Source organism: Rhinoderma darwinii, chromosome 2 (genome assembly GCF_050947455.1).
Source record: "Rhinoderma darwinii isolate aRhiDar2 chromosome 2, aRhiDar2.hap1, whole genome shotgun sequence".
Lineage (NCBI taxonomy): Eukaryota > Metazoa > Chordata > Amphibia > Anura > Rhinodermatidae > Rhinoderma > Rhinoderma darwinii.
Window position 1 is genome coordinate 14,088,322 of NC_134688.1, and position 25,144 is coordinate 14,113,465.

The 25,144-nt window shown below is 40.4% G+C and overlaps 2 protein-coding genes across 11 annotated transcripts in view; one reads left to right on the forward strand and one right to left on the reverse strand.

Annotated features, from left to right (window-relative positions):
- TENM4 (teneurin transmembrane protein 4) overlaps window positions 1-25,144 on the reverse strand; it is a 1,217,405-nt gene that overhangs the window by 467,024 nt on the left and 725,237 nt on the right. The gene's annotated exons all lie outside the window — the stretch shown is intronic.
- LOC142742025 (uncharacterized) lies at window positions 18,543-21,248 on the forward strand. Its single transcript, XM_075851386.1, has one exon. The coding sequence runs from the start codon at window positions 18,561-18,563 to the stop codon at window positions 21,246-21,248; it is 2,688 nt and encodes an 895-aa protein (XP_075707501.1). The 5' UTR covers window positions 18,543-18,560.

Below are 25,144 nucleotides of genomic sequence, written 5' to 3' on the forward strand. Positions count from 1 at the left end.
TTGAAATTAAAGTTTCTTGCCACTGTGTATTTAATGTGTAAAGAAAAAGATGGCTACATCTGTATATACACAACAAAGTTGCCATTGTATGCAAGCCTATTGTCCCATGCTCACACCGTATAGAGCCCAGGACTGATTTTAGGAAAGATGGGGCACTGGGCAATTAGTACAGTAGGACCCACAGCCAGGGCCGATTCTAGCTTTTCTGCTGCCTGAGGCGAAATTTGAAATGGCACCACCCAGATTTTGATTAACATCCCCCTGGCATTTCAACATCACTACCAGCCTCCTCAAACTGTTGCGGATGCCCCGTTGCCTTGTACTCCCCTGGCATGCGCGGTGCAGCAATAAGGACGGGCAGAATACACCTCGCTGCACGGTGCTTGCCCAAGTAGCACAAGGCAATGGAACATCCGAGAAAGTTGTATCAGCCAGGGGGACGTCAATCAAACATGGAAAGGTGGGTTTGGAGGCAGGACTATGTGACTCTTCAGGATAGCGGCACCGCCCCACGTCCCTTTAATGAATAATTAGCATATAGTGTGTGCTATTTTTAAAGCTGATGTTATAGATTTTGCTGCATCTTTAAAAAACATACAAGGGAATGTTTGAAAATATTGTCAGGTCATGTATTACTGCATGGTGTCGGTTCAAGGGGTTAAAACTACCTGACAGATTCCCATTAAATATACAGTGAATTGAGAACAATTCCATCTTCCCTGCAATTTTGTTATTTTAAATATATCCTATATAATTACAGCTCCAGAACCAAGCTCAATACATATATACAGCACCAGATCAAAGCTCATACATATATACAGCACCAGATCCAAGCTCAGTACATAAATACAGCACCAGAACCAAGCTCAGTGCATGAATACAGCACCAGAACAAAGCTCAGTACATAAATACAACACCAGAACCAAGCTCAGTACATATATACAGCACCAAAGCCAAGCTCATACATATATACATCACCAAAACCAAGCTCATACATATATACAGTACCAGAACCAAGCTCAGTTCATAAATACAGCACCAGAACAAAGCTCAGTACATAAATACAGCACCAGAACCAAGCTCAATACATAAATACAGCACCAGAACAAAGCTCAGTACATAAACACAACACCAGAACCAAGCTCAGCGCATATATACAGCACCAAAACCAAGCTCATACATATATACAGTACCAGAACCAAGCTTATACAGATATACAGTACCAGAACAAAGCTCAGTACATAAATACAGCACCAGAACCAAGCTCTGACATATATACAGCACCAGAATCAACCTCAGTACATATATACAGCCCTAGAACCAAGTTCAGCACAAATATACAGCACTAGAACCAAGCTCAGTACATATATACAGCACTAGAACAAAGCTCAGTACATATATACAGTACCAGAACCAAGCTCAGTACATAAATACAGCACTAGAACCAAGCTCTGACATATATACAGCACCAGAATCAACCTCAGTACATATATACAGCACTAGAACCAAGCTTGGTACATATATACAGCACCACAACAAAGCTCAGTACATATATATAGCCCAAGAACCAAGCTCAGTACAGATATACAGCACAAGCAAAAATACAGCTCAATTTAGTTCAACCCCTGCCATATACATAGGTTTGTACGACGTAAAACTACAGCTCCCTGCATGGCCCGAACAATGGTAAGGATATGCTGGGACATGCTGTTTCACAAAAAAAAATAATCATATCATAATCAAATCACCCATCATCTCGCTGCAGATCATACAGTGACTACAGTGCTGATTAGAGGCAGAATAAACATTTACATTAAGTGACTCACTGGTGACGTCTCAGATTCTAGTTCTTTTTCTCTTTTCTTCTCCATCCGGTCCAGACCTCTATGATGACTTCGCCAGGTGACAACCCATTTCTGCAGAGTTTGCCGCTCAGATGTTTTCAGCTTCTCACATTTAAAACATTTCTGCACCTATAAACAAAGATAAAATTCTCAAATCCCCTAAATATAATAAAGCACCATACACTACACCTCTAATTATAATAGCACCATACACTGTGTCCTTGGTTATAATAGTACCATACACTGTGTCCCACACACACACACACACACACACACACACACTGTGCCCCTGTAGATAGTGCCCCCATAGTCCCCCTATAGATAGTGACCCCATAGAGCCTCTGTAGATTGTACCCTACATTCCTGCGCCGTCCGATGGCAATCCTGATCTGTTCTCTTCCAAACAGATCTGCTGGGGCTGAACGACGCAAGCGGCGCTATGATGTTATTGTGCCGCTTGCATCATTGAAAGTCACTGATAAGCAGGGCAGAATGCCTTCCCCCGCCAATCTGCGCCTTTCAACAATAGAAGCGTCATCGCACCGCTAGCGTCGTTGAAAGGCGCTGATTGGCGGGGCAAGTCATTTTGCCCTGCCAATCTGCATCATTGTAGGGCGTTGAATGGTCGGGCATGGAACGTGCCCGCCCATTCAGTGCTTATGCATGTAATTGTAACTGCGTCCTATAGACACAGGTACAATTAGTGCAGGAGAGGGTGGTGGCGGCTGGTTTCAGTGGAGCCGCCGCCCCCTCAGAGAGGCAGCAGCTCATCTCGCCTCATGAATGGCCCTTCCCACAGCTTGCCAATTGTAGAAAGTTTTTCTTATCATTTCAGCCCACATAATACCGCCATAGAATGCCAAGACGATACTGCCATATACAACCCACATAACATCATATAGAGTGCCCATATAATATGTGGTATCCAAATAATACACCCGAGCACATAAAATTCTACCATATAGTACCCAAATAATATAGAGCATTCAATGAATTCTCTATTAAAAAACACACATCCTAATATTATCATATAGTATTCAAAGAGTACTGCAATTCAACGCTCAGATAATACCCCTGTACAAAGCTGAATAATACTTGGTGTTTTAGAAATGACCACTTTCCCCCAAGTGTTGCCCTTTCCATTGACTTCACTCGAGAGGTACATCATGCTACTCCAGTTGCACCATATGGCAAAAACGACACTTTATTATTGAAGTAATAATCAAAAAATGACAGGCCATTGTATCGACATCCCGTCCTGGACCGTCCCGAGACCTCCTATGTCCTTTGTAGGTGCCTATGCAAGGGTCTCGATCCAGAGAGTACCCGTCTTGAAATTCAATGCACGGTCTCCATCTACTGTCAACATAATCTCCTCTAACTGTATATGAGAATCTTTTTTGCTTCTTCTTTGACGATAAGAGTAGAATTATCTGTGGTCCCAGCAGCCGGGAAGAGGTTAACCTTGTGCTGATGTGATTTGAGAGTCTCGGCTGTGCCAATAATACGGTTAATGGTGATAGACTTGCCACTGGCCCTTTTTTTTCCACATGTTTTGTGACATCTCATTAATACAACCCCATTTTTCAGCGCAGGATTACAGTGTACTTGCTGAGAAGGCAATATCATTACAGCTTCTGGTGACCCCGGGAGAAGTCACTATATCAATCAGCAAAATGGATGTCTGACGCCCTCTAAGAGGCAGCTTTTCTCCGTTTTTTTCAGACGATTCATGATCTCCAGAGGTCCCTGATAACTTAGTGTATACATTACATAGGCCATATATATAATTATTAGCTAATAATGGCCTTACCCTGTAGAATATCATCTTGTCTACAAAAAAATGTAGGAAGAAGAGCTGGAAATATCAAAAAAGGATGACAGTAAGATCCTATTCTGTTATGTAACATCATATAGTCAAGGAGGTGAATATATGGGAACAAAGGTAGAAGAACTGTTGCAACCAATAAGACATTTGTAAGAGGGTCAGATTTTAGTGAGTGTGGCCCTTGACCCTGCCATGGGACCCCACCCAAGTATGGTGCAGTAATGGAGGCGGACACGGTACAGTTTAAAGAAACAAGACTTTTACTCCGACTTGGGTACAAAGCATAATGATTATAAAAGGGGTGCTTAGCGTAGCGATTGCAAGGTTGGCACATAGATTGGCGGTTACAGTCTCTGAAGGGCACTTGGTGGTTACCGTCTCTGGTCTTTGATCACACTTGTAGGCAGGAGGGACTAGGCCTTCACCCGCCCTTATAAAATATTCACGCTGGAAGTGGTCCCAAACAACTTGCAGGATACACAGGGCCTCTTCCGGTCACGGAGCACTCTCCCCGGCTGACTCAGGGGCGCAAAGATTGCGGTCACAGGGAGTGCCACCAGACCTGGATGGGAAGTGCCCCCATACGACTGCCACTTACCATGGCGGAGCATAGAGCCATTGGCTCCCTGCCCTGCCACTTACTCTGGTAAGCCACTGGCTGTTTTAGGCCTGTGGTCTACTAGATGTCGGGAGGCTGTTAAGGACATCAGCCTAATGTCCTGGTGCAGGTGGTGCGATAACGACACTGCCGTGCACCGCCGGTGCCGGGCAACAGGCAGAAGACTCAGCAGCTCGTCGTGAGTTACAGATTTTTTTTACATTTACATTTTCATTGGCAGAAAGGTGGCACTATTAATGGAGAGGGCCTAACTGCTATAATGGGGCACTATTGATGGGGTCTAACTACAGACAAGTCAGGATGAGCTCCAGAAGACCCACATTGGTGAGTATATGAAAAAAACAAAAGAACATGATCCAAAATTACAAACTACGTACAGATGTTGTCCCAATTGGATATGAACTCATGACCCCGGAGCTACAAGTCAACAGTTCTAACCCCCCAAAGCACCATAATAGCCTACATATATTTGACTGGTCATAATCCAAATCAAGGTCTATGTGGTACAACACACCAGTCATCCCTCCATAGCATGCCATATTATGAACGTATTCTCCCGTAGAAGCACGGAGCCACAATGCGCCGACACACAGAGTGAGTACGGGTATGTGATATAGAACTGGAGGGACTTCATGTGCCACCACACCGGCTCCATTCACTCAACCATGTATGTGCACGTGGTAGATCTTAAAATATCCCTCCATGTTTTTTTATGGTCCTGATTCCTGACCCTGATGCAGTTTGAGAACTGCCGAGCCCAAAAAATTTCTCTGCACAAAGTAAAATGACCACTACACTGGAGCCTACAAAACGGTGCCCAGGGCAACCATAATTATTTTTGCTCTATGGCTGTGAGCCAACGATGGCAGGTGACCGTCATACATCATAGATATTAATATCACAATGAATTGAACTTTGGCGATTCCTGACTAATGGCTCAAGCCCACCAGTGCCCTTTAGTACGGAGCCCCATATAGCCTCCATGGACTGCCGTACAGGCTTCATTAGGCTGGAGATATTCTCCCATAGAACAATGCTTCCTTATACCTCTGTACATACGGCATTGGATGGAGCATGCCACCATTTTTTCTGTTGGATTCATACGGAATCCGAGAGGAAAAACCGCCTCATGAAATCAGAGAGATATGGAAGTACAGAAGTCTTATGTACCTCTATGGCAGCCTAAGCCATAATACGGTCATGTGAATGACGGTTGAGGCTTTTGGATGCTTTTTTTGGTCCTACAATTGTTTTAAAAATAGTTGGCTTCAGTTTTTCCGTCACCCATTGACGTCAATGACTATAACAAAAAAAAGTACCTGATCATGATGGATCCTGATGAAGACTGATGCAAACTGATACTCTTTGGGAGTCCCATAAAAATGAATAGAATCCGTCACAATTACTGTAGTATGTTTTTGAGTGTCAATCATTTAGTAGTTTGCATTGGAAACTATGAATTGTAAGGCTTAGAAAATTGCAATTTAATAGGTCCATAGAACCTGTTCCTTTAAGATACAAATGAGCCTATATCCAATGAGTGCAATTAAAAGAAAAGGGAAAAAAAACCATCAGCCACACTGGCTCCTGTCTGTAATAGAAAACCACACGTGATGCGTCTTAGGCTGCAATTAAAGCTAAATAGGTTTACACAACCTATGATGATGGTTTCTCCTTAAGCTGTTGCTATTTGGTTCTATGGAACATGAAACCTGCAGTTCTGATTGTACCCATTCGAAAGGGCTCTAAATGCAGCTCTTGAGTATTAAATTACTGCGCCGTTTCCAGGTGAGCAATCAACAAAAAAAAATGACAAGTCGAATGTAGGTTCAGAAAAATTCAAGTATTCAATCAAGTTCAGTTTGTAAGACGCGATGAGGAGAAGATCACGGAGGTCTACTGGGCTGTGATCACTATCTGCCATCTCTCAAATCATTGTCAAGAAGCGATCAATAGCCATTATTGGAACACGGATTCTGTGCCTTACTTGCAAATAGGTCATCTGTGACTTCTGGAACTAATAATGCTGAGGTAGGCAGCAAGCACAAGGATGAATAGGGCAGCACTACAGGTGGAGATGTGCAGAAAACGGAGGAGGCAATTCGACAACTGGACTCAGAGGTCAACAACAACTACAACAACTATCAGGTCATTACTTTCTCGCATCGGTTGCTAATTCATCTGTTGAGGGTCACATCCATGTGGGAGCTTCAGTACTTCTACCATTAGACTTCCATTGCTTCTTACCACCACCATTACGGGAACTGGTAATGACAACATCGCTGAGCTTAATTTCTGGCTTAGAGCTGTGGTTGTCATTAGTTGGTAGGATCAAGTAGCTAATGGGGTCACCTTCCTTGTTCAAATCCTTCAGAATTAAGAATGAGCTCAAGAATGAACATGGTGTCCTGAGCTTCTAATCTCCAACCTCGACCACCACCGTCGAGGTTGGAGATTAGAAGCTCAGGACACCATGCTCATTCTTGATCTTATCGATTACGAGTATATAGGCTAGGGCTTTTATGATCTCATCATTTCTTCATTCTTCTACATCCAGACATCTACATATTCTCTTTGGCCTTCACCTAAAAAAAAAAAATTCTGAAGGGTTTGAAAAATAAGGTGACCCCATTAGCTACTTGACCCTACCAACTAATGACAACTGAAGCTCTAAGCCAGAAATTTAACTCAGCAATGTTGTCATTACCAGTTCCCGTAATGGTGGTGGTGAGAAGCAATGGAAGTCTAATGGTAGAAGTACTGAAGCTCTGTGATGGCCCAGGTAAAAAAAAAACAACAAATGTTCCATGTTATTCATCGTACTGGTTCCTCTCACGTCCTAGAAGACCCATTTGATCCCTTTAGATACCACAGCCCGGTGGTGACTGCAAACTTTGCACCTACTACACTTACACCCTATCTTCTGGGCAGTTTTCATGACACATTCTATGATGTTGGGTTTCTGTGCCTCCTCCATGCAACGATGCCTATCTACATAAAATGTTGTCCAAACAAGAATGTTTTGGATGGTCAAGGTTGGTGATTATAAGCTCATGACACCATACTCTTTTCTCGATCCTATTGAATATTGATGTAGTTCTGAATATAAAGTCCAGGGTCTTTGGTTCTCATAATTTCTTCATTCTTCTACATCCCGACATCAAATAATGAATTTAGCTGTGGTTTTGCGTAAATCTATAGATGTAATTGATCTCCACCTAAAAACAAAATTCACACTCCAGGACATGAACCATGTGGTGACCCTATTAACTACTTGCCGCTACCAATTACTTGGTAGGACAAGACAACTGCAGCTCTAAACCAGAAATTAATCTCAGTGATGATGTCACAATGGAAGTCTACTGGTAGGGGGATGTGAGATCGTTCTGAGCCTTGATGCAAAATCTGTAACACGGCCCTAAAATTGTCAGCTGTCCTTTATTGTAGTGGTTCTTATTATAAGGCAGAAGGTCCATTGGCTCCTTTTAGACCAGTTGCCCAGTTGCAACTTCAAACTCTCGACCTACTATAGTTACGCACCTATCTTCTAGGCAGTATCTCGGGATATATTCTATGCTTCTTGGTTCCTGTGCCTTCCACCATGTAATGCCCATATACATAAGATAGCTGTTGACCAAACATACCCGAATCCCCCATTAACATGCTTTCTCAAGGTCTTAGTCATTTGAACCATGAGGTGACCCTTAGGTTATGGATTTATTAGGCAAAAATTAAGGTAACAGCATCTCTAAGCCAGACATAAGTTTAGAAATTTAGAAAATTTTCCTAAATGGTGGTGGGAGGCAATGAAAGTCTACTGGTAGAGGTATACCTAGACCCTCCTCCTGGGAATCGGTAATAGGGTCCTCCAATTGTCACCTGTCATTTCTCATACTGGTCCTAGAAGAAGGGTCATTGGGTCTGATTAGAAACCACGGCTTGGGTGCAACTGGAACTTATCCACCTAATGTAGTTACATCCCGATCTTCTGTGCAGATATACATGCCCGATGCTTCTAGGATCCTGTGCCCTACACCTTGTAAGGCTGCCCATATACATACGATAGCTGTTGCCCAAGCATTCTTGAGTCTCTCATTAACTTGTATGATTAGCTTGGTTGAATGTTGTTGAGATAAGCAGCTGCCAGAGAACTCTAGTGACACTTATCTCTTGGGGAAACACTGGATAGACCGGGTTACAGTCCAACCAGTCAGACCTATATTTATTTACTTACATAAAACACACAAGTTAAGACGTTAATATCTACGACCAGAGCACGGGACTCTGTGCTGCTGTCAACAAGATCCAAAATGGGTCAAAACTGTTTTACTTTAATAGCGGAAGTATATAGAATAAAAAATTGTGGTGAAATTGTCTCTCAAGACAACAAAGACTGACATAGGGCACACAACTGTTCTCATGTGCACATATGTGCCCAGGCATGTGTCATGTGATTCTGCCATCCCATAAAGCCTTGGATGTTTACCGAATCAGTCCCTGAGTAAAGACAGACAAGTGACAAGGTTTGCACTCTCTAACCTTTAAACTGGTCACAAGGGAGAAAAGAAATCCCATTAATGTAAGCGCATCAGTCTACTCCTGATATGTTAATTACTGACAGACAGCTTCTTAATAAATAATGAGATGAAACTGATGTGGAAAGAGCATGGCTCCAAAATCTCCAGGTGCAGCACAAGGAAACCAAAGGACAAAATAAAGACAAACACTGTTCAGAGTTTAATACAATACATGTTATATAGTAAAGAGGTTTTACTAAATAGCATCAATTTATACTACAATATTACTGCCTCCTATATACAAGAATATAACTACTATAATACTGCTCCTATATACAAGAATATAACTACTATAATACTGCCCTATATACAAGAAAATAACTACTATAATACTGCCCCCTATATACAAGAATATAAGTACTATAATACTTACCCTATATACAAGAATATAACTACTATAATACTGCCCCCTATATACAAGAATATAACTACTATAATACTGCCCCCTATATACAAGAATATAACTACTATAATACTGCCCCCTATATACAAGAATATAACTACTATAATACTGCCCCTATATACAAGAATATAACTACTATAATACTGCCCCTATATACAAGAATATAACTACTATAATACTGCCCCCTATATACAAGAATATAACTACTATAATACTTACCCTATATACAAGAATATAACTACTATAATACTTACCCTATATACAAGAATATAACTACTATAATACTGCCCCCTATATACAAGAATATAATTACTATAATACTGCTCCCTATATACAAGAATATAACTACTATAATACTGCCCCTATATACAAGAATATAACTACTATAATACTGCCCCTATATACAAGAATATAACTACTACAATACTGACCCTATATACAAGAATATAACTACTATAATACTGCCCCTATATACAAGAATATAACTACTATAATACTGCCCCTATATACAAGAATATAACTACTATAATACTGCCTCCTATATACAAGAATATAACTACTATAATACTGACCCTATATACAAGAATATAACTACTATAATACTGCCCCTATATACAAGAATATAACTACTATAATACTGCCGACTATGTACAAGAATATAACTACTATAATACTGCCCCAATATACAAGAATATAACTACTATAATACTGCCCCCTATATACAAGAATATAAGTACTATAATACTTACCCTATATACAAGAATATAACTACTATAATACTGCCCCTATATACAAGAATATAACTACTATAATACTGCCCCCTATATGCAAGAATATAATTACTATAATACTGCTCCCTATATACAAGAATATAACTACTATAATACTGCCCCTATATACAAGAATATAACTACTATAATACTGCTCCTATGTACAAGAATATAACTACTATAATACTGCTCCTATATACACTACCGTTCAAAAGTTTAGGGTCACCCAGACAATTTTGTGTTTTCGATGAAAACTCACACTATTTATCAAATGAGTTGCAAAATGACTAGAAAATATAGTCACGACATTGACAAGGTTAGAAATAATAATTTTCTCCTTCAAACTTTGCTTTCGTCAGGGAATGCTCCATTTGCAGCAATTCCAGCATTGCAGACCTTTGGCATTCTAGCTGTTAATTTGCTGAGGTAATCGGGAGAAATTTTAACTACTATAATACTGCCCCTATATACAAGCATATAACTACTATAATACTGCCCCTATATACAAGGATATAACTACTATAATACTGCCCCTATATACAAGAATATAACTACTATAATACTGCCCCTATATACAAGAATATAACTACTATAATACTGCCTCCTATATACAAGAATATAACTACTATAATACTGCCTCCTATATACAAGAATATAACTACTATAATACTGCCCCTATATACAAGAATATAACTACTATAATACTGCCTCCTATATACAAGAATATAACTACTATAATACTGCCCCCATAATACAAGAATATAACTACTATAATACTGCCCCTATATACAAGAATATAACTACTATAATACTGCCCCCTATATACAAGAATATAACTCCTATAATACTGCCCCTATATACAAGACTATAACTAATATAATACTGCCACTATATACAAGAATATAACTACTATAATACTGCCTCCTATATACAAGAATATAACAACTATAATACTGCCCCCTATATACAAGAATATAACTACTATAATACTGCCCCTATATACAAGAATATAACTACTATAATACTGCCCCTATATACAAGAATATAACTACTATAATACTGCTCCTATATACAAGAATATAACTACTATAATACTGCCCCTATATACAAGAATATAACTACTATAATACTAGCCCTATATACAAGAATATAACTACTATAAGGGCATGCCCACACGTGGCGGATTTCCTCCTCAACTGTCCGCATCAATACCGCACAGAATCTGCGTTGCAGATTCTACGGCGGATCTGCCCAAAATGTGCAGTAAATTGATGCGGACTAGCTGCTGCGGACTGCGGTAAAAGTGCTTCCCTTCTCTCTATCAGTGCAGGATAGAGAGAAGGGACAGCACTTTCCCTAGTGAAAGTAAACGAATTTCATACTTACCGGCCGTTGTCTTGGTGACGCGTCCCTCTTTCGGCATCCAGCCCGACCTCCCTGGATGACGCGGCAGTCCATGTGACCGCTGCAGCCTGTGATTGGCTGCAGCCGTCACTTAGACTAAAACGTCATCCTGGGAAGCCGGACTGGAGACAGAAGCAGGGAGTTCTCGGTAAGTATGAACTTCTATTTATTTTACAGGTTGCTGTATATTGGGATCGGTAGTCACTGTCCAGGGTGCAGAAACAGTTACTGCCGATCGCTTAACTCTTTCAACACCCTGGACAGTGACTATTTACTGACGTCTCCTAGCAACGCTCCCGTAATTACGGGAGCCCCATTGACTTCCTCAGTATGGCTGTAGACCTAGAAATACATAGGTCCAGCCAGAATGAAGAAATGTCATGTCAAAAAAGCAAGACGCATCCGCAGCACACATAACATGTGCATGACATCTGCGGACTTCATTGCGGAAATTAGAATCTCCATTGAAGTCAATGGAGAAATTCTGCCATGAGTCCGCAACCAGTCCGCCACAACTCCGCAACAGCCATTGCATGCTGCGGACGCCAAATTCCGCACCGCAGCCTATGCTCCGCAGCGGAATTTTCTGCATCGTCTAAACGAACCCTACTAAATAGAAGTGGAAGTCAATGGAGAAACGGCTCCGCTGCGGATTAACGCTGCGGAGTGTCCGCAGCGGAATTCAAGAGCAATTCCGCCACGTGTGGCTTTGCCCTAATACTGCCCCCTATATACAAGAATATAACTATTATAATACTGCTCCTATATACAAGACTATAACTACTATAATACTGCTCCTATATACAAGAATATAACTACTATAATACTGCTCCTATATACAAGAATATAACTACTATAATACTTCCTCCTATGTACACGAATATAACTACTATAATACTGCTCCTATATACAAGAATATAACTACTATAATACTGCCCCCCATATCCAAGAATATAACTACTATAATACTGCCCCTATATACAAGACTATAACTAATATAATACTGCCACTATATACAAGAATATAACTACTATAATACTGCCTCCTATAAACAAGAATATAACTACTATAATACTGCCTCTATATACAAGAATATAACTACTATAATACTGCCCGATATACAAGAATATAACTACTATAATACTGCCTCTATATACAAGAATATAACTACTATAATACTTCTCCTATATACAAGAATATAACTACTATAATACTTCCCTCTATATACAAGAATATAACTACTATAATACTGCTCCTTTATACAACAAGATAACTACTATAATGCTGCCTCCTATATACAAGAATATAACTACTATAATACTGCCCCTATATACAAGAATATAACTACTATAATACTGATCCTATATACAAGAATATAACTACTATAATACTGCCCTCTATATACAAGAATATAACTACTATAATACTGCCCCCTAAATACAAGTATATAACTACTATAATACTGCTCCTATGTACAAGAATATAACTACTATAATACTGCTCCTATATACAGGAATATAACTACTATAATACTGCTCCTATATACAGGAATATAACTACTATAATACTGCTCCCTATATACAAGAATATAACTACTATAATACTGCTCCTATATACAAGAATATAACTACTATAATACTGCCTCCTAAATACAAGAATATAACTACTATAATACTGCTCCTATGTACAAGAATATAACTACTATAATACTGCTCCTATATAAAAGAATATAATTACTATAATACTGCTCCATATATACAAGAATATAACTACTATAATACTGCTCCTATATACAAGTATATAACTACTATAATTCATGCTGCTATATACAAGAATATAACTACTATAATACTGCCCCTATATACAAGAATATAACTACTATAATACTGCCCACTATATACAAGAATATAACTACTATAATACTGCTCCTATATACAAGAATATAACTACTATAATACTGCCCCCTATATACAAGAATATAACTACTATAATACTGCCTCCTATATACAAGAATATAATTACTATAATACTACCCCTATATACAAGAATATAACTACTATAATACTACCCCCTATATACAAGAATATAACTACTATTAGGCTGGGTTCACACGTGGCGGAATTTCACTTAAATTTCCGCTGCGGACACTCCGCAGCGTTAATCCGCAGCGGAGCCGTTTGTCCATTGACTTACACTTTAATTTAGCAGTGTTCGTTTAGACGAGGCGTAAAATTCCGCTGCGGAGCATAGGCTGCGGAGCGGAATTTGGTGTCCGCAGCATGCTCTGTCTGTTGCGGAGCAGTGGCGGACTCATGGCGGAATTTCTCCATTGACTTCAATGGAGAGTCAAAATTCCGCAATGAAGTCCGCAGATCTTATGTGTGCTGCGGAGCGTATTGGTTTTACTACCATGACATTTCTTCATTCTGGCTGGACCTATGTATTTCTAGGTCTACAGCCAGACTGAGGAAGTCAATGGGGCTCCCGTAATGACGGGAGCGTTGCTAGGAGACGTCTGTAAATAGTCACTGTCCAGGGTGCTGAAAGAGTTAAGCGATCGGCAGTAACTGTTTCTGCACCCGGGACAGTGACTACCGATCTCAATATACATGTATCTGTAAAAAAATATATAAGTTCATACTTACCGAGAACTCCCTGCGTCTGTCTCCAGTCCGGCCTCCCAGGATGACGTTTCAGTCTAAGTGACGGCTGCAGCCAATCACAGGCCAAGCACAGGCTGCAGCGGTCACATGGACTGGCGCGTCATCCAGGGAGGTCGGGCTGGATGCCGAAAGAGGGACGCGTCACCAAGACAACGGCCGGTAAGTATGAAAATCGTTTACTTTCACTAGGGAAAGTGCTGTCCCTTCTCTCTATCCTGCACTGATAGGGAGAAGGGAAGCACTTTTCCCGCAGTCCGCAGCAGCTAGTCCGCATCAATGTACTGCACATTTTGTGCAGATCCGCAGCAGAATCTGCAACGCAGATTCTGTGCGGCATTGATGCGGACAGTTGCGGAGGAAATCCGCCACGTGTGGTCATGCCCTAATACTGATCCTATATACAAGAATATAACTAATATAATACTGCCCCCTATATACAAGAATATAACTACTATAATACTGCCTCCTATATACAAGAATATAATTACTATAATACTACCTCTATATACAAGAATATAACTACTATAATACTGCTCCCTATATACAAGAATATAACTAATATAATACTGCCCCCTGTATACAAGAATATAACTACTATAATACTGCCTCCTATATACAAGAATATAATTACTATAATACTACCCCTATATACAAGAATATAATTACTATAATACTGCCTTCTATATACAAGAATATAACTACTATAATACTGCCCCCTATATACAAGAATATAACTACTATATTACTGCTCCTATATACAAGAATATAACTACTATAATACTGCTCCTATATACAAGAATATAACTACTATAATACTACCCCCTATATACAAGAATATAACTACTATAATACTGCTCCTATATACAAGAATATAACTAATATAATACTGCCCCCTATATACATAACTATAATTACTATTAGGCTGTGTTCACACACCCTATTTACGGACGTAATTCGGGCGTTTTAACCTCGAATTACGTCCGAAAATACGGCTCCAAAGCGCCGCAAAACATCTGCCCATTCATGTGAATGGGTTTTACGATGTACTGTGCCGACGGTAATTTTTTTTACGTGCCGCTGTCAAAAGACGGCGTGTAAAAAAGATGCCCGCGTCAAAGAAGTGCCTGTCACTTCTTGGGACGTAATTGGAGCCGTTTTCCATTGACTCCATAGAAAAACAGCTCCAATTACGTCCGTAATGGACGCTGCAAAAATCTCCTGCACTTGCCATTACGTCTGAAATTCAGGAGCTGTATTCTCCTAAAAACAGCTCCGTAATTTCAGGTGTATCGAACGTGTACGTGTGAACATACCCTTAGGCCTCATGCACACGACCGTGTTCGGTCCGTGATATACGGTCCGCATGTCGGCCGCATGTCCCGGACCGAACACAGTGCAGGGAGTCGGGCTCCTAGCATCACACTTATCTATGACGATAGGGGTCACTGCCTGTCCGCGGAACTACTGTCCCGTACTGTAATCATGTTTTAGTGTGTGACAGTAGTTACGTGGATAGGCAGTGACACCTAGCGTCATAGATAAGTATGATGCTAGGAGCCCGGCTCCCTGTACTTTGTACGGTCCGGGACAAGCGGCCGACATGCGGACCGTATATCACGGACCGAACACGGTCGTGTGCATCAGGCCTAATACTGCCCCCTATATACAAGAATATAACTACTATAATACTGCTCCTATATAAAAAGAATATAACTACTATAATGCTGCTCTCTATATACAAGAATATAACTACTATAATACTGCCCCTATATACAAGAATATAACTACTGTAATACTACCCCTATATACAAGAATATAACTACTATAATACTGCTCCTATATAAAAGAATATAACTTCTATAATACTGCTCCCTATGTACAGGAATATAACTACTATAATACTGTTCCTATATACAAGAATATAACTACTATAATACTGCGCCCTATGTACAAGAATATAACTACTATAATACTGCCCCCTATATACAAGAATATAACTACTATAATACTGCCCCTATATACAAGACTATAACTAATATAATACTGCCACTATATACAAGAATATAACTACTATAATACTGCCTCCTATATACAAGAATATAACTACTATAATACTGCCCCTATATACAAGAACATAACTACTATAATACTGCCTCCTATATACAAGAATATAACTACTATAATACTGCCCCTATATACAAGAACATAACTACTATAATACTGCCTCCTATATACAAGAACATAACTAATATAATACTGCCACTATATACAAGAATATAACTACTATAATACTGCCTCCTATATACAAGAATATAACTTCTATAATACTGCCTCTATATACAAGAATATAACTACTATAATACTGGCCGATATACAAGAATATAACTACTATAATACTGCCTCTATATACAAGAATATAACTACTATAATACTGCCTTCTATATACAAGAAAATAACTACTATAATACTGCCTCCTATATACAAGAATATAACTTCTATAATACTGCCTCTATATACAAGAATATAACTACTATAATACTGGCCGATATACAAGAATATAACTACTATAATACTGCCTCTATATACAAGAAGATAACTACTATAATACTGCCCCTATATACAAGAATATAACTACTATAATACTGCCCCTATATACAAGAATATAACTACTATAATACTGCCCTCTATATACAAGAATATAACTACTATAATACTGCCCCCTATGTACAAGAATATAACTACTATAATACTGCCCCTATATACAAGAATATAACTACTATAATACTGCCCCTATATACAAGAATATAACTACTATAATACTGCCCCCTATATACAAAAATATAACTACTATAATACTGCCCCCTAAATACAAGTATATAACTACTATAATACTGCTCCTATGTACAAGAATATAACTACTATAATACTGCTCCTATATACAGGAATATAACTACTATAATACTGCTCCTATATACAGGAATATAACTACTATAATACTGCTCCCTATATACAAGAACATAACTACTATAATACTGCCTCCTATATACAAGAATATAACTACTATAATACTGCCCCCCATATCCAAGTATATAACTACTATAATACTGCCCCTATATTCAAGACTATAACTAATATAATACTGCCATTATATACAAGACTATAACTACTATAATACTTCTCCCTATATACAAGAATATAACTACTATAATACTGCCTCCTTTATACAAGAATATAACTACTATAATACTGCCTCTATATACAAGAATATAACTACTATAATACTGCCCGATATACAAGAATATAACTACTATAATACTGCCTCTATATACAAGAATATAACTACTATAATACTTCTCCTATATACAAGAATATAACTACTACAATACTGCCCTCTATATACAAGAATATAACTACTATAATACTGCCCTCTATATACAAGAATATAACTACTATAATACTGCCCTTATATACAATAATATAACTACTATAATACTGCCCTATATACAAGAATATAACTGCTATAATACTGCCCCCTAAATACAAGAATATAACTACTATAATACTGCTCCTATGTACAAGAATATAACTACTATAATACTGCTCCTATATAAAAGAATATAACTACTATAATTCATGTTGCTATATACAAGAATATAACTACTATAATACTGCCCCTATATACAAGAATATAACTACTATAATACTGACCCCTAAATACAAGTATATAACTACTATAATACTGCTCCTATCTACAAGAATATAACTACTATAATACTGCTCCTATATACAGGAATATAACTACTATAATACTGCTCCTATATACAGGAATATAACTACTATAATATTGCTCCCTATATACAAGAATATAACTACTATAATACTGCTCCTATATACAAGAATATAACTACTATAATACTGCTCCTATATACAAGAATATAACTACTATAATACTGCCTCCTAAATACAAGAATATAACTACTATAATACTGCTCCTATGTACAAGAATATAACTACTATAATACTGCTCCTATATAAAAGAATATAATTACTATAATACTGCTCCATATATACAAGAATATAACTACTATAATACTGCTCCTATATACAAGTATATAACTACTATAATTCATGCTGCTATATACAAGAATATAACTACTATAATACTGCCCCTATATACAAGAATATAACTACTATAATACTGCCCACTATATACAAGAATATAACTACTATAATACTGCTCCTATATACAAGAATATAACTACTATAATACTGCCCCCTATATACAAGAATATAACTACTATAATACTGCTCCTATATACAAGAATATAACTACTATAATACTGCCCCCTATATACAAGAATATAACTACTATAATACTGCTACTATATACAAGAATATAACTACTATAATACTGCCTCCTTGCTGTGAGGTTGTGTGTCTGTAGCTCTCCTCATGTCTGGAGATAGCCCAGGGCGGGGCCACCCCGGGCGGGGACTCTCCCCACGCAAGGCCCAGGCTTCCAGGCCTCTACTGGGAGAAAACTCCCAGGCTCTTTCTAATGTGGATACAAGTCCCAAAGTGAATGTTGAGCATTGTAACACTCAGGATGGAAGCACCAGCAGCACAAGGAAGGAAGATGAAGAATGTAAAGTGAGTAAAGCTAATGTTGCAGCAGTAAGAAGTACTTGTGAGAGTGAAGCACTGGGGGGGCAGAGCACATTGCAGGCACCTGGGGTGCAGCTCACCCCTCCAGCATCCAGACAGCGGAGAACATCCCTGGAGAGACTGACATTGCAGCAGAGTGAATGGGTGGCCAGCGTGGCGTGCTCAGGCCGCACAAGGTCTAGCAGCAGTAAAAACATTGAAAAGTCTGTGGAGGCAAAACCTGCAAGGAATACTCAAGGTGTTTCTACAACTGTTACAAGCCTTGGAGAGTGTGATCCAGCAGGGTGTGAGACCAGAGGCGCTGGGATGGCTAATCTGGAGGGGTCAGCGGCATTCAGACAGCCTGAGATCCTGCACCAGCAGAGCCCACAGTCTAAAGAGACAGAGCGTGCGCCTGAGCTGCAACTGGCGGAGGAAATCCCTGCTCTGGTGAGGAGGATGGGAGAGTTACAGAGCCAAAAACAAATGCTGCAAATACAAATTGACTGTGTATATAAACTGAAGAACGCCAATCCTAAGAATGAAGCCGTATATGCTGCTCAGCTTTACTCACTCGGGATGCAACTCGCACAAGTGGTGGGGGAGATGGACGGTGTCCTGGAGATGATGGGGCCACTCGCAGAATCCTATAAAAACAAGGAACGATTTTCTAGTATGACCGACAGACAGAACTTTGATCCAGAGTTCAGATTCTCTGAGGCGGACTCGGGGTCAGATATTTTCCCAGATGATCCCCGGCCAGAGACCAGACTAGTGCTGCAACCTGCAAGGTTCTCATTTCTAGAAGCGGACGCACAGAAAGAGGAGAAAGAAAAACGGCAAAAATCTGCAGCTGTGTCTGAACAGGGGCATGGAAGTCGGATACTAGCACAGGCACCACAAGTCCCAGGATGCTCAGCACAACAGGACAGTGGACGTTCATCCATGGGTCAGGGTGATGCGCTGACACAGCAGAGCTGTACTGCTGGGGCACAGACTGGGGGGAGTGGGAATGTACCTGAAGGGTTGTTGGTTGGAGGGAACGCACGGCTTGTGTATGATGTAGGTTTATCTGATGATGACATAGAGGTTGATGGGTCAGAAGATGTTCAGAATAATGTGCTTGATTTCCCCCCTCTAATTGTAAGTACACAAGGTGTGACAGACCCCTCTAGAGCAGACACTCGCCCTATAAGTCAGGACAGTGAGACCCGCCAGCCTCCTCCCAGAAATGCCTGGAGCCGCGGTGCTCCATCTTTTACCTCTGGCGCTAGCTATACAGGCCAGGCCTTTAAAAGGAGGAATGTGGTGAGGTTCAAGCACAAGGGCGCCAAGGAGGACCTTCCAGATAGGAGGTTTGTGGTCCGAGAACTTCTATGTCACCAGATGGGTTTTGTGCCAGCAAATATCTTGGCAGTAATAAATCTACCAGACAGACAGGGCTACGATGTCCGCTTTAAGCTTACGCCTGACTTGGATAGATTCTGGGCACATTTTTCCAAGTTCAGGGACAAAACCGGTTGGGACAAATTTAGCTTTATTCCAGTGTCCAAGCCAGATACCGTTGGTGTCAACATCATCTTTTGGAATGAAGCTGTTCCTCCCCAGGATATTGTGGTCTGGCTCAGGCGGCACTGTGACCTGGTGTCTGACCTGACCAAGAACAGAGACGCTGATGGTATCTGGACTGGAGGGTGGAGGGTTCTGGTAAAACTGCGCCAGCATAACAATGTGACTTTACATTTACCCAATTCCTTCTTCATTGGGAGAGAAAAGGGTGTTTGCTTTTATCCTGGTCAACCCAGAAAGTGCTTCAAGTGTGGTAAGACCGGTCACCTGGCAAACATCTGCACCGTGGTAAAGTGCAACCTGTGCGGTGAAGTTGGCCATCTAAGTTCCAACTGTCAGAATGTCCGATGTAATCTGTGTGGGAGGGTGGGTCACCCGCACAGGGACTGTCCTGACGCGTGGCACAATATCTGTAAACAGATTCCGGTTGAGGAGTTTATGACTGAGACGGACGCTGTAGAGGAGGAGGCTCTAATGTCAGGGTCAATAATGACCAGACAGGAGGTCCAGCAGGAGTCAGGTCATCCAGGTCCAGAACACCAGCAGTCGGACAGTACACAGGAGACCATGGAAGTTGTCCCTCGTGACCAGCCACCGGCAGCCTCTTCTTCTGCATTACCATCTGAGGAAAGGAGGGGTATGCAGAATAAGAGGAAAAAAAAAGACACGTCCTCTCGTAAGCCTGAGGGAGAGGAGGTAAGAGGCAGGAAGAAAGGGACCAGACCAGAAGTAATGGTCGTATCTAATAGATTCAGTGTCCTGTCAGAGTCAGATGGGGATTTTGAAGGAGAGTTATTAAAAATAGATGGTGAATACGAAGAAGACGCAGGGGACCATCCCTTAATAAAAAAGAAACCTTGCACTGTAGAAACCCCAGGACCGTTGGATATGGAAACAGGTGGTCGGCAGAGTGACCCCAATTCTTAGCCATTATGATGGGGGTCATTTATTTGCTTTTCTTTTTGTGTTGTGCTCTGATGGCCGGGTTTTCCTTAAAAGTTGCTTCCAGCAATGTAAACAGTATTAAAGTGAGGAAGACGAGGTTTACAGTCTATGATCATCTCCGATATCTGGATGCAGATGTCATCTTCTTACAAGAGACTCGTTTAACCACAATAGGGCTTATACGTGAGGCGGAGAGAGAGTGGAGGTCCGGTCCTTCTTTCTGGTCACTGGCTGTGGAGCCTTATGCCGGGGTCGCTATACTGTTTAACACCAATGATGTGACTGTACATAGGTTAACGGAGGTGTGTATGGGACGGTGTCTGGTTCTGGAAGTTACAATCCACGGTAGAAGGCTCCGACTCATTAATATATATGGCCCACAGACAGTGACCGACAGGGTCCAGCTTTTTAATGATGTGAAACCATATGTCTTTACCTCTGTTCCTGTGGTGATGGCTGGGGATTTCAATGTCACGAGGACATCAGGTGACAGATCCTCTGGCAGAGCAGTGACCAGGGACTCGAATGTCCTAAATAAAATGATCTTACAGGCAGGCTTGAGTGATGTCTTCACACAGGGTGGTAGGAAGCCAAAATTCACATATTGTTGTGCGGACAGGAACAGTAGGATCGATTTGGCTTTTGTCAACGCTACAGAGATGGTTACTGGGATAAGTGAAAAAGTGGTGCCTTATTCAGACCATATGGCACTGTGTTTCTGCTTAGGAGCCACTAAACGGCCAGACATTGGTAGGGGGCTATGGAAACTTAACTCTAGTCTCTTGGACGATAGTCATGTGCAGAGTTGTGTTGTCTCCCTTTTGCAAAGTCAATTGGAGAGAGTAGATTTTTACGATGGTGCTGCTGACTGGTGGGAGGATGTCAAGAAGGACATTGCATCGCTCTTAAAGAGACTGTCCATTAATAGAGGCAGGAGTAAGTACAGCCAGTATCTGAAGCTGCGTAGGGAACTGGAGTCACTTTGTTCAGAGGATAAGGATGACAGAGCAAAGATTGATCGGCTGAAATCTGAGATCAAGCAGTATCAGTATAGTAGGTACACGTCCCTGCTTCTGGAGAGGGATTATGGGCGTTTAGGGAAGCCTGATCCGTTTGAAAGTTGCCAAGACCAGGTAAAAAACAGAGTGGTCACAGGTTTGGTGGATTCCCAGGGTGTTCTTCAGGAATCTCGGGAGGGCATTCTGGGTGTGGTGAAATCCTACTATTCTGTCGTGTTTCAGAAGAAGATATTGGATAAAGAGAAAATGACTCAATTTTTAAGGGCAACTCCAAGCCCTGATACTGCTAATGTGGATTTTTCACCCTTGACAGCAGAATTGACAGTGGAGGAAGTTATTGAGGCCATCAACAACTTGCATCAAAAGAAGGCACCAGGTCCGGACGGTATAACAGCCGAATTTTATAAGAAATTTAAAAACCTTTTAGCACCAATTCTGGTGAATGTGTACAAAAGCTGCCTAGAAAACCACCTGATGCCTTCCTCCATGAGAGTGTCTTCGTTGATTTTGCTGTCCAAGGGTAAAGACCCTGGTGAGATCAAGAACTGGAGGCCAATTGCCCTCTTGAATGTTGACAGAAAGATTTTGGCAAAAATTCTGTTTTCTAGATTGGTCTGTCTGTCCCCAGCACTGTTGGCAGGCTCCCAGTTCGGCACAGTAAAAGGGCGGAACATCTCTGGGGCCGTTATCTCCATCAGGGAAATGTTTGAGAGATGTAAAGCTCTTGGGTGTGGGAGATATGTTGTTGCTCTAGACCAGGCTAAAGCCTTCGACAGAGTAGATCAGGATTATCTATGGGCCACTTTGTTAAAGTACGGTGTTCCGGGACAATTTATTGATTGGCTTAAAACTTTGTATTGTGAGGCAGAGAGCTTTCCTTTGATCAATGGCTGGCAGGGCGACAATTTCGGGGTTGAGTCGGGGGTGAGACAGGGTTGCCCGTTGAGTCCACTTCTGTATGTTTTTGCCATAGACCCATTTCTGCGGTTACTGCAGCGGTGTGATTTTCGAGGCGTACCGATCCCGCTTTGCTCATCCCTGAGTGTTGTCGCCTACGCGGATGATGTGACGGTAGTGATATCTGAGCCTAGTGAGGTGCAGATGTTGTCTGCAGCCATCAGAAGCTACTCTGAGGCCTCTGGGTCTCTGGTCAACTTTGAGAAGAGTGAAGCTTTCTGGGTATTGCACAGTGATCCAGACTTTGATCTGCCACAATTTGCGAAAGCCTCCACCGATATTAAGATTCTGGGAATTAAATTTGGGAGGGATGATAATGCCAAACTAAATTGGGAGCAGAAATTGGAAGCCGGAAATGCAAAGGTTCAGCGATGGAGAAATTGGAGGCTGACCTATAGTGAGAGGGTTAAAATGTTGAAGACTTACCTGGTCCCCGTCTTCTTGTATGTTTCTGTCATTTTTCCTTTGCCAGAATCTTTCTCCGCTAGGCTCTTTAGCCTGTTCTTCCAACTTTTTTGGGGGAACAGGTTGAACCCAGTAAAAAGAGGGATTACTTACCTACAGAGGAGAGAGGGTGGGTTGGGTATGTTGAATCCAAGGGTTTTCTTTGACTCCTTGTTTCTTAAAACAAATTTTGGCAACCTGGACGTAAATAACAGTGCCCTGTGGGTAAACAGTATCAGGGATTGGATATTGCCTTTTGCAGAGTCTTGGATACGGGGCGGCAGTCTCAAAAGGGGGCGATTGACACGAGACTTCCTTCCCCAGTATCTGGATTATGGTCTTAGATGTCTGAGGAGATGGGGAATAGACAAGTCCTATATTGAGAGTAAGACCAGGAGAGATCTATATTTCACCGTATGTAGGACTTTCTTTTCTTTACAGCCGGCACTTAAAGATTGCACAACAGCAACCTTACAGGAGAGTCTGAGGTTTCTCAATGGAGCAAGACTCCCGGGTAAACTTTTTGACATTGCATGGCTGTCACTGCATGGGAAACTTTATGTTAAAGGGAATCTAAAATATTTGAGTGTGTCAGATCGGAAATGTCCCTTGGGTTGTCAACAGGAGGAGACAATGGAGCATTTTATAACCGAGTGCTGGGGAGGACAAAATATATGGCAAGAAATATCCTATAAGTTAAAAATCCCAAGACTACAGTCTCTAAAATACCCAGAAATTATTTATGGAGTACCAGCTAATGTAAATAACATTGACCGGGGGACCTTGTATCTGATAATTAATGTAGTCAAATATTACCAGTGGCATACAAGAACCAGAATGTCCATTTATAACGAGCCATTTCACCATATGTCAGCCGTGAACCTGATCATGTCAGAACTAAGGTGGATCAAATCCCTAGAAATTAGGAAAAATGAGAAAAACACAGCATTATGGAGGAATGTATATATGGAATAATGCTAGTTCTCTGTATAATGCAAACTTGTTGGTTTTTCTCCCTCCTTCCTTTTTAACAGCAATGGACTCTTGTTAAGTTAAAGTTATTTTCTAGTTTATTTTTCATCGTCATGTATGAGTTCTGTTAAATGATCATTTGCTTTGGAATTTTAATGGAATGTTAAATTTGTTTGTTTTTTACTAATAAAAATCGCCTCCTATATACAAGAATATAATTACTATAATACTACCCCTATATACAAGAATATAACTACTATAATACTACCCCCTATATACAAGAATATAACTACTATAATACTGATCCTATATACAAGAATATAACTAATATAATACTGCCCCCTATATACAAGAATATAACTACTATAATACTGCCTCCTATATACAAGAATATAATTACTATAATACTACCTCTATATACAAGAATATAACTACTATAATACTGCTCCCTATATACAAGAATATAACTAATATAATACTGCCCCC

Coding starts and splice junctions, on each gene's coding strand:
- LOC142742025 (XM_075851386.1), top strand. CDS start 18,561: ATGTCTGGAGATAGCCCAGGGCGGGGCCACCCCGGGCGGGGACTCTCC.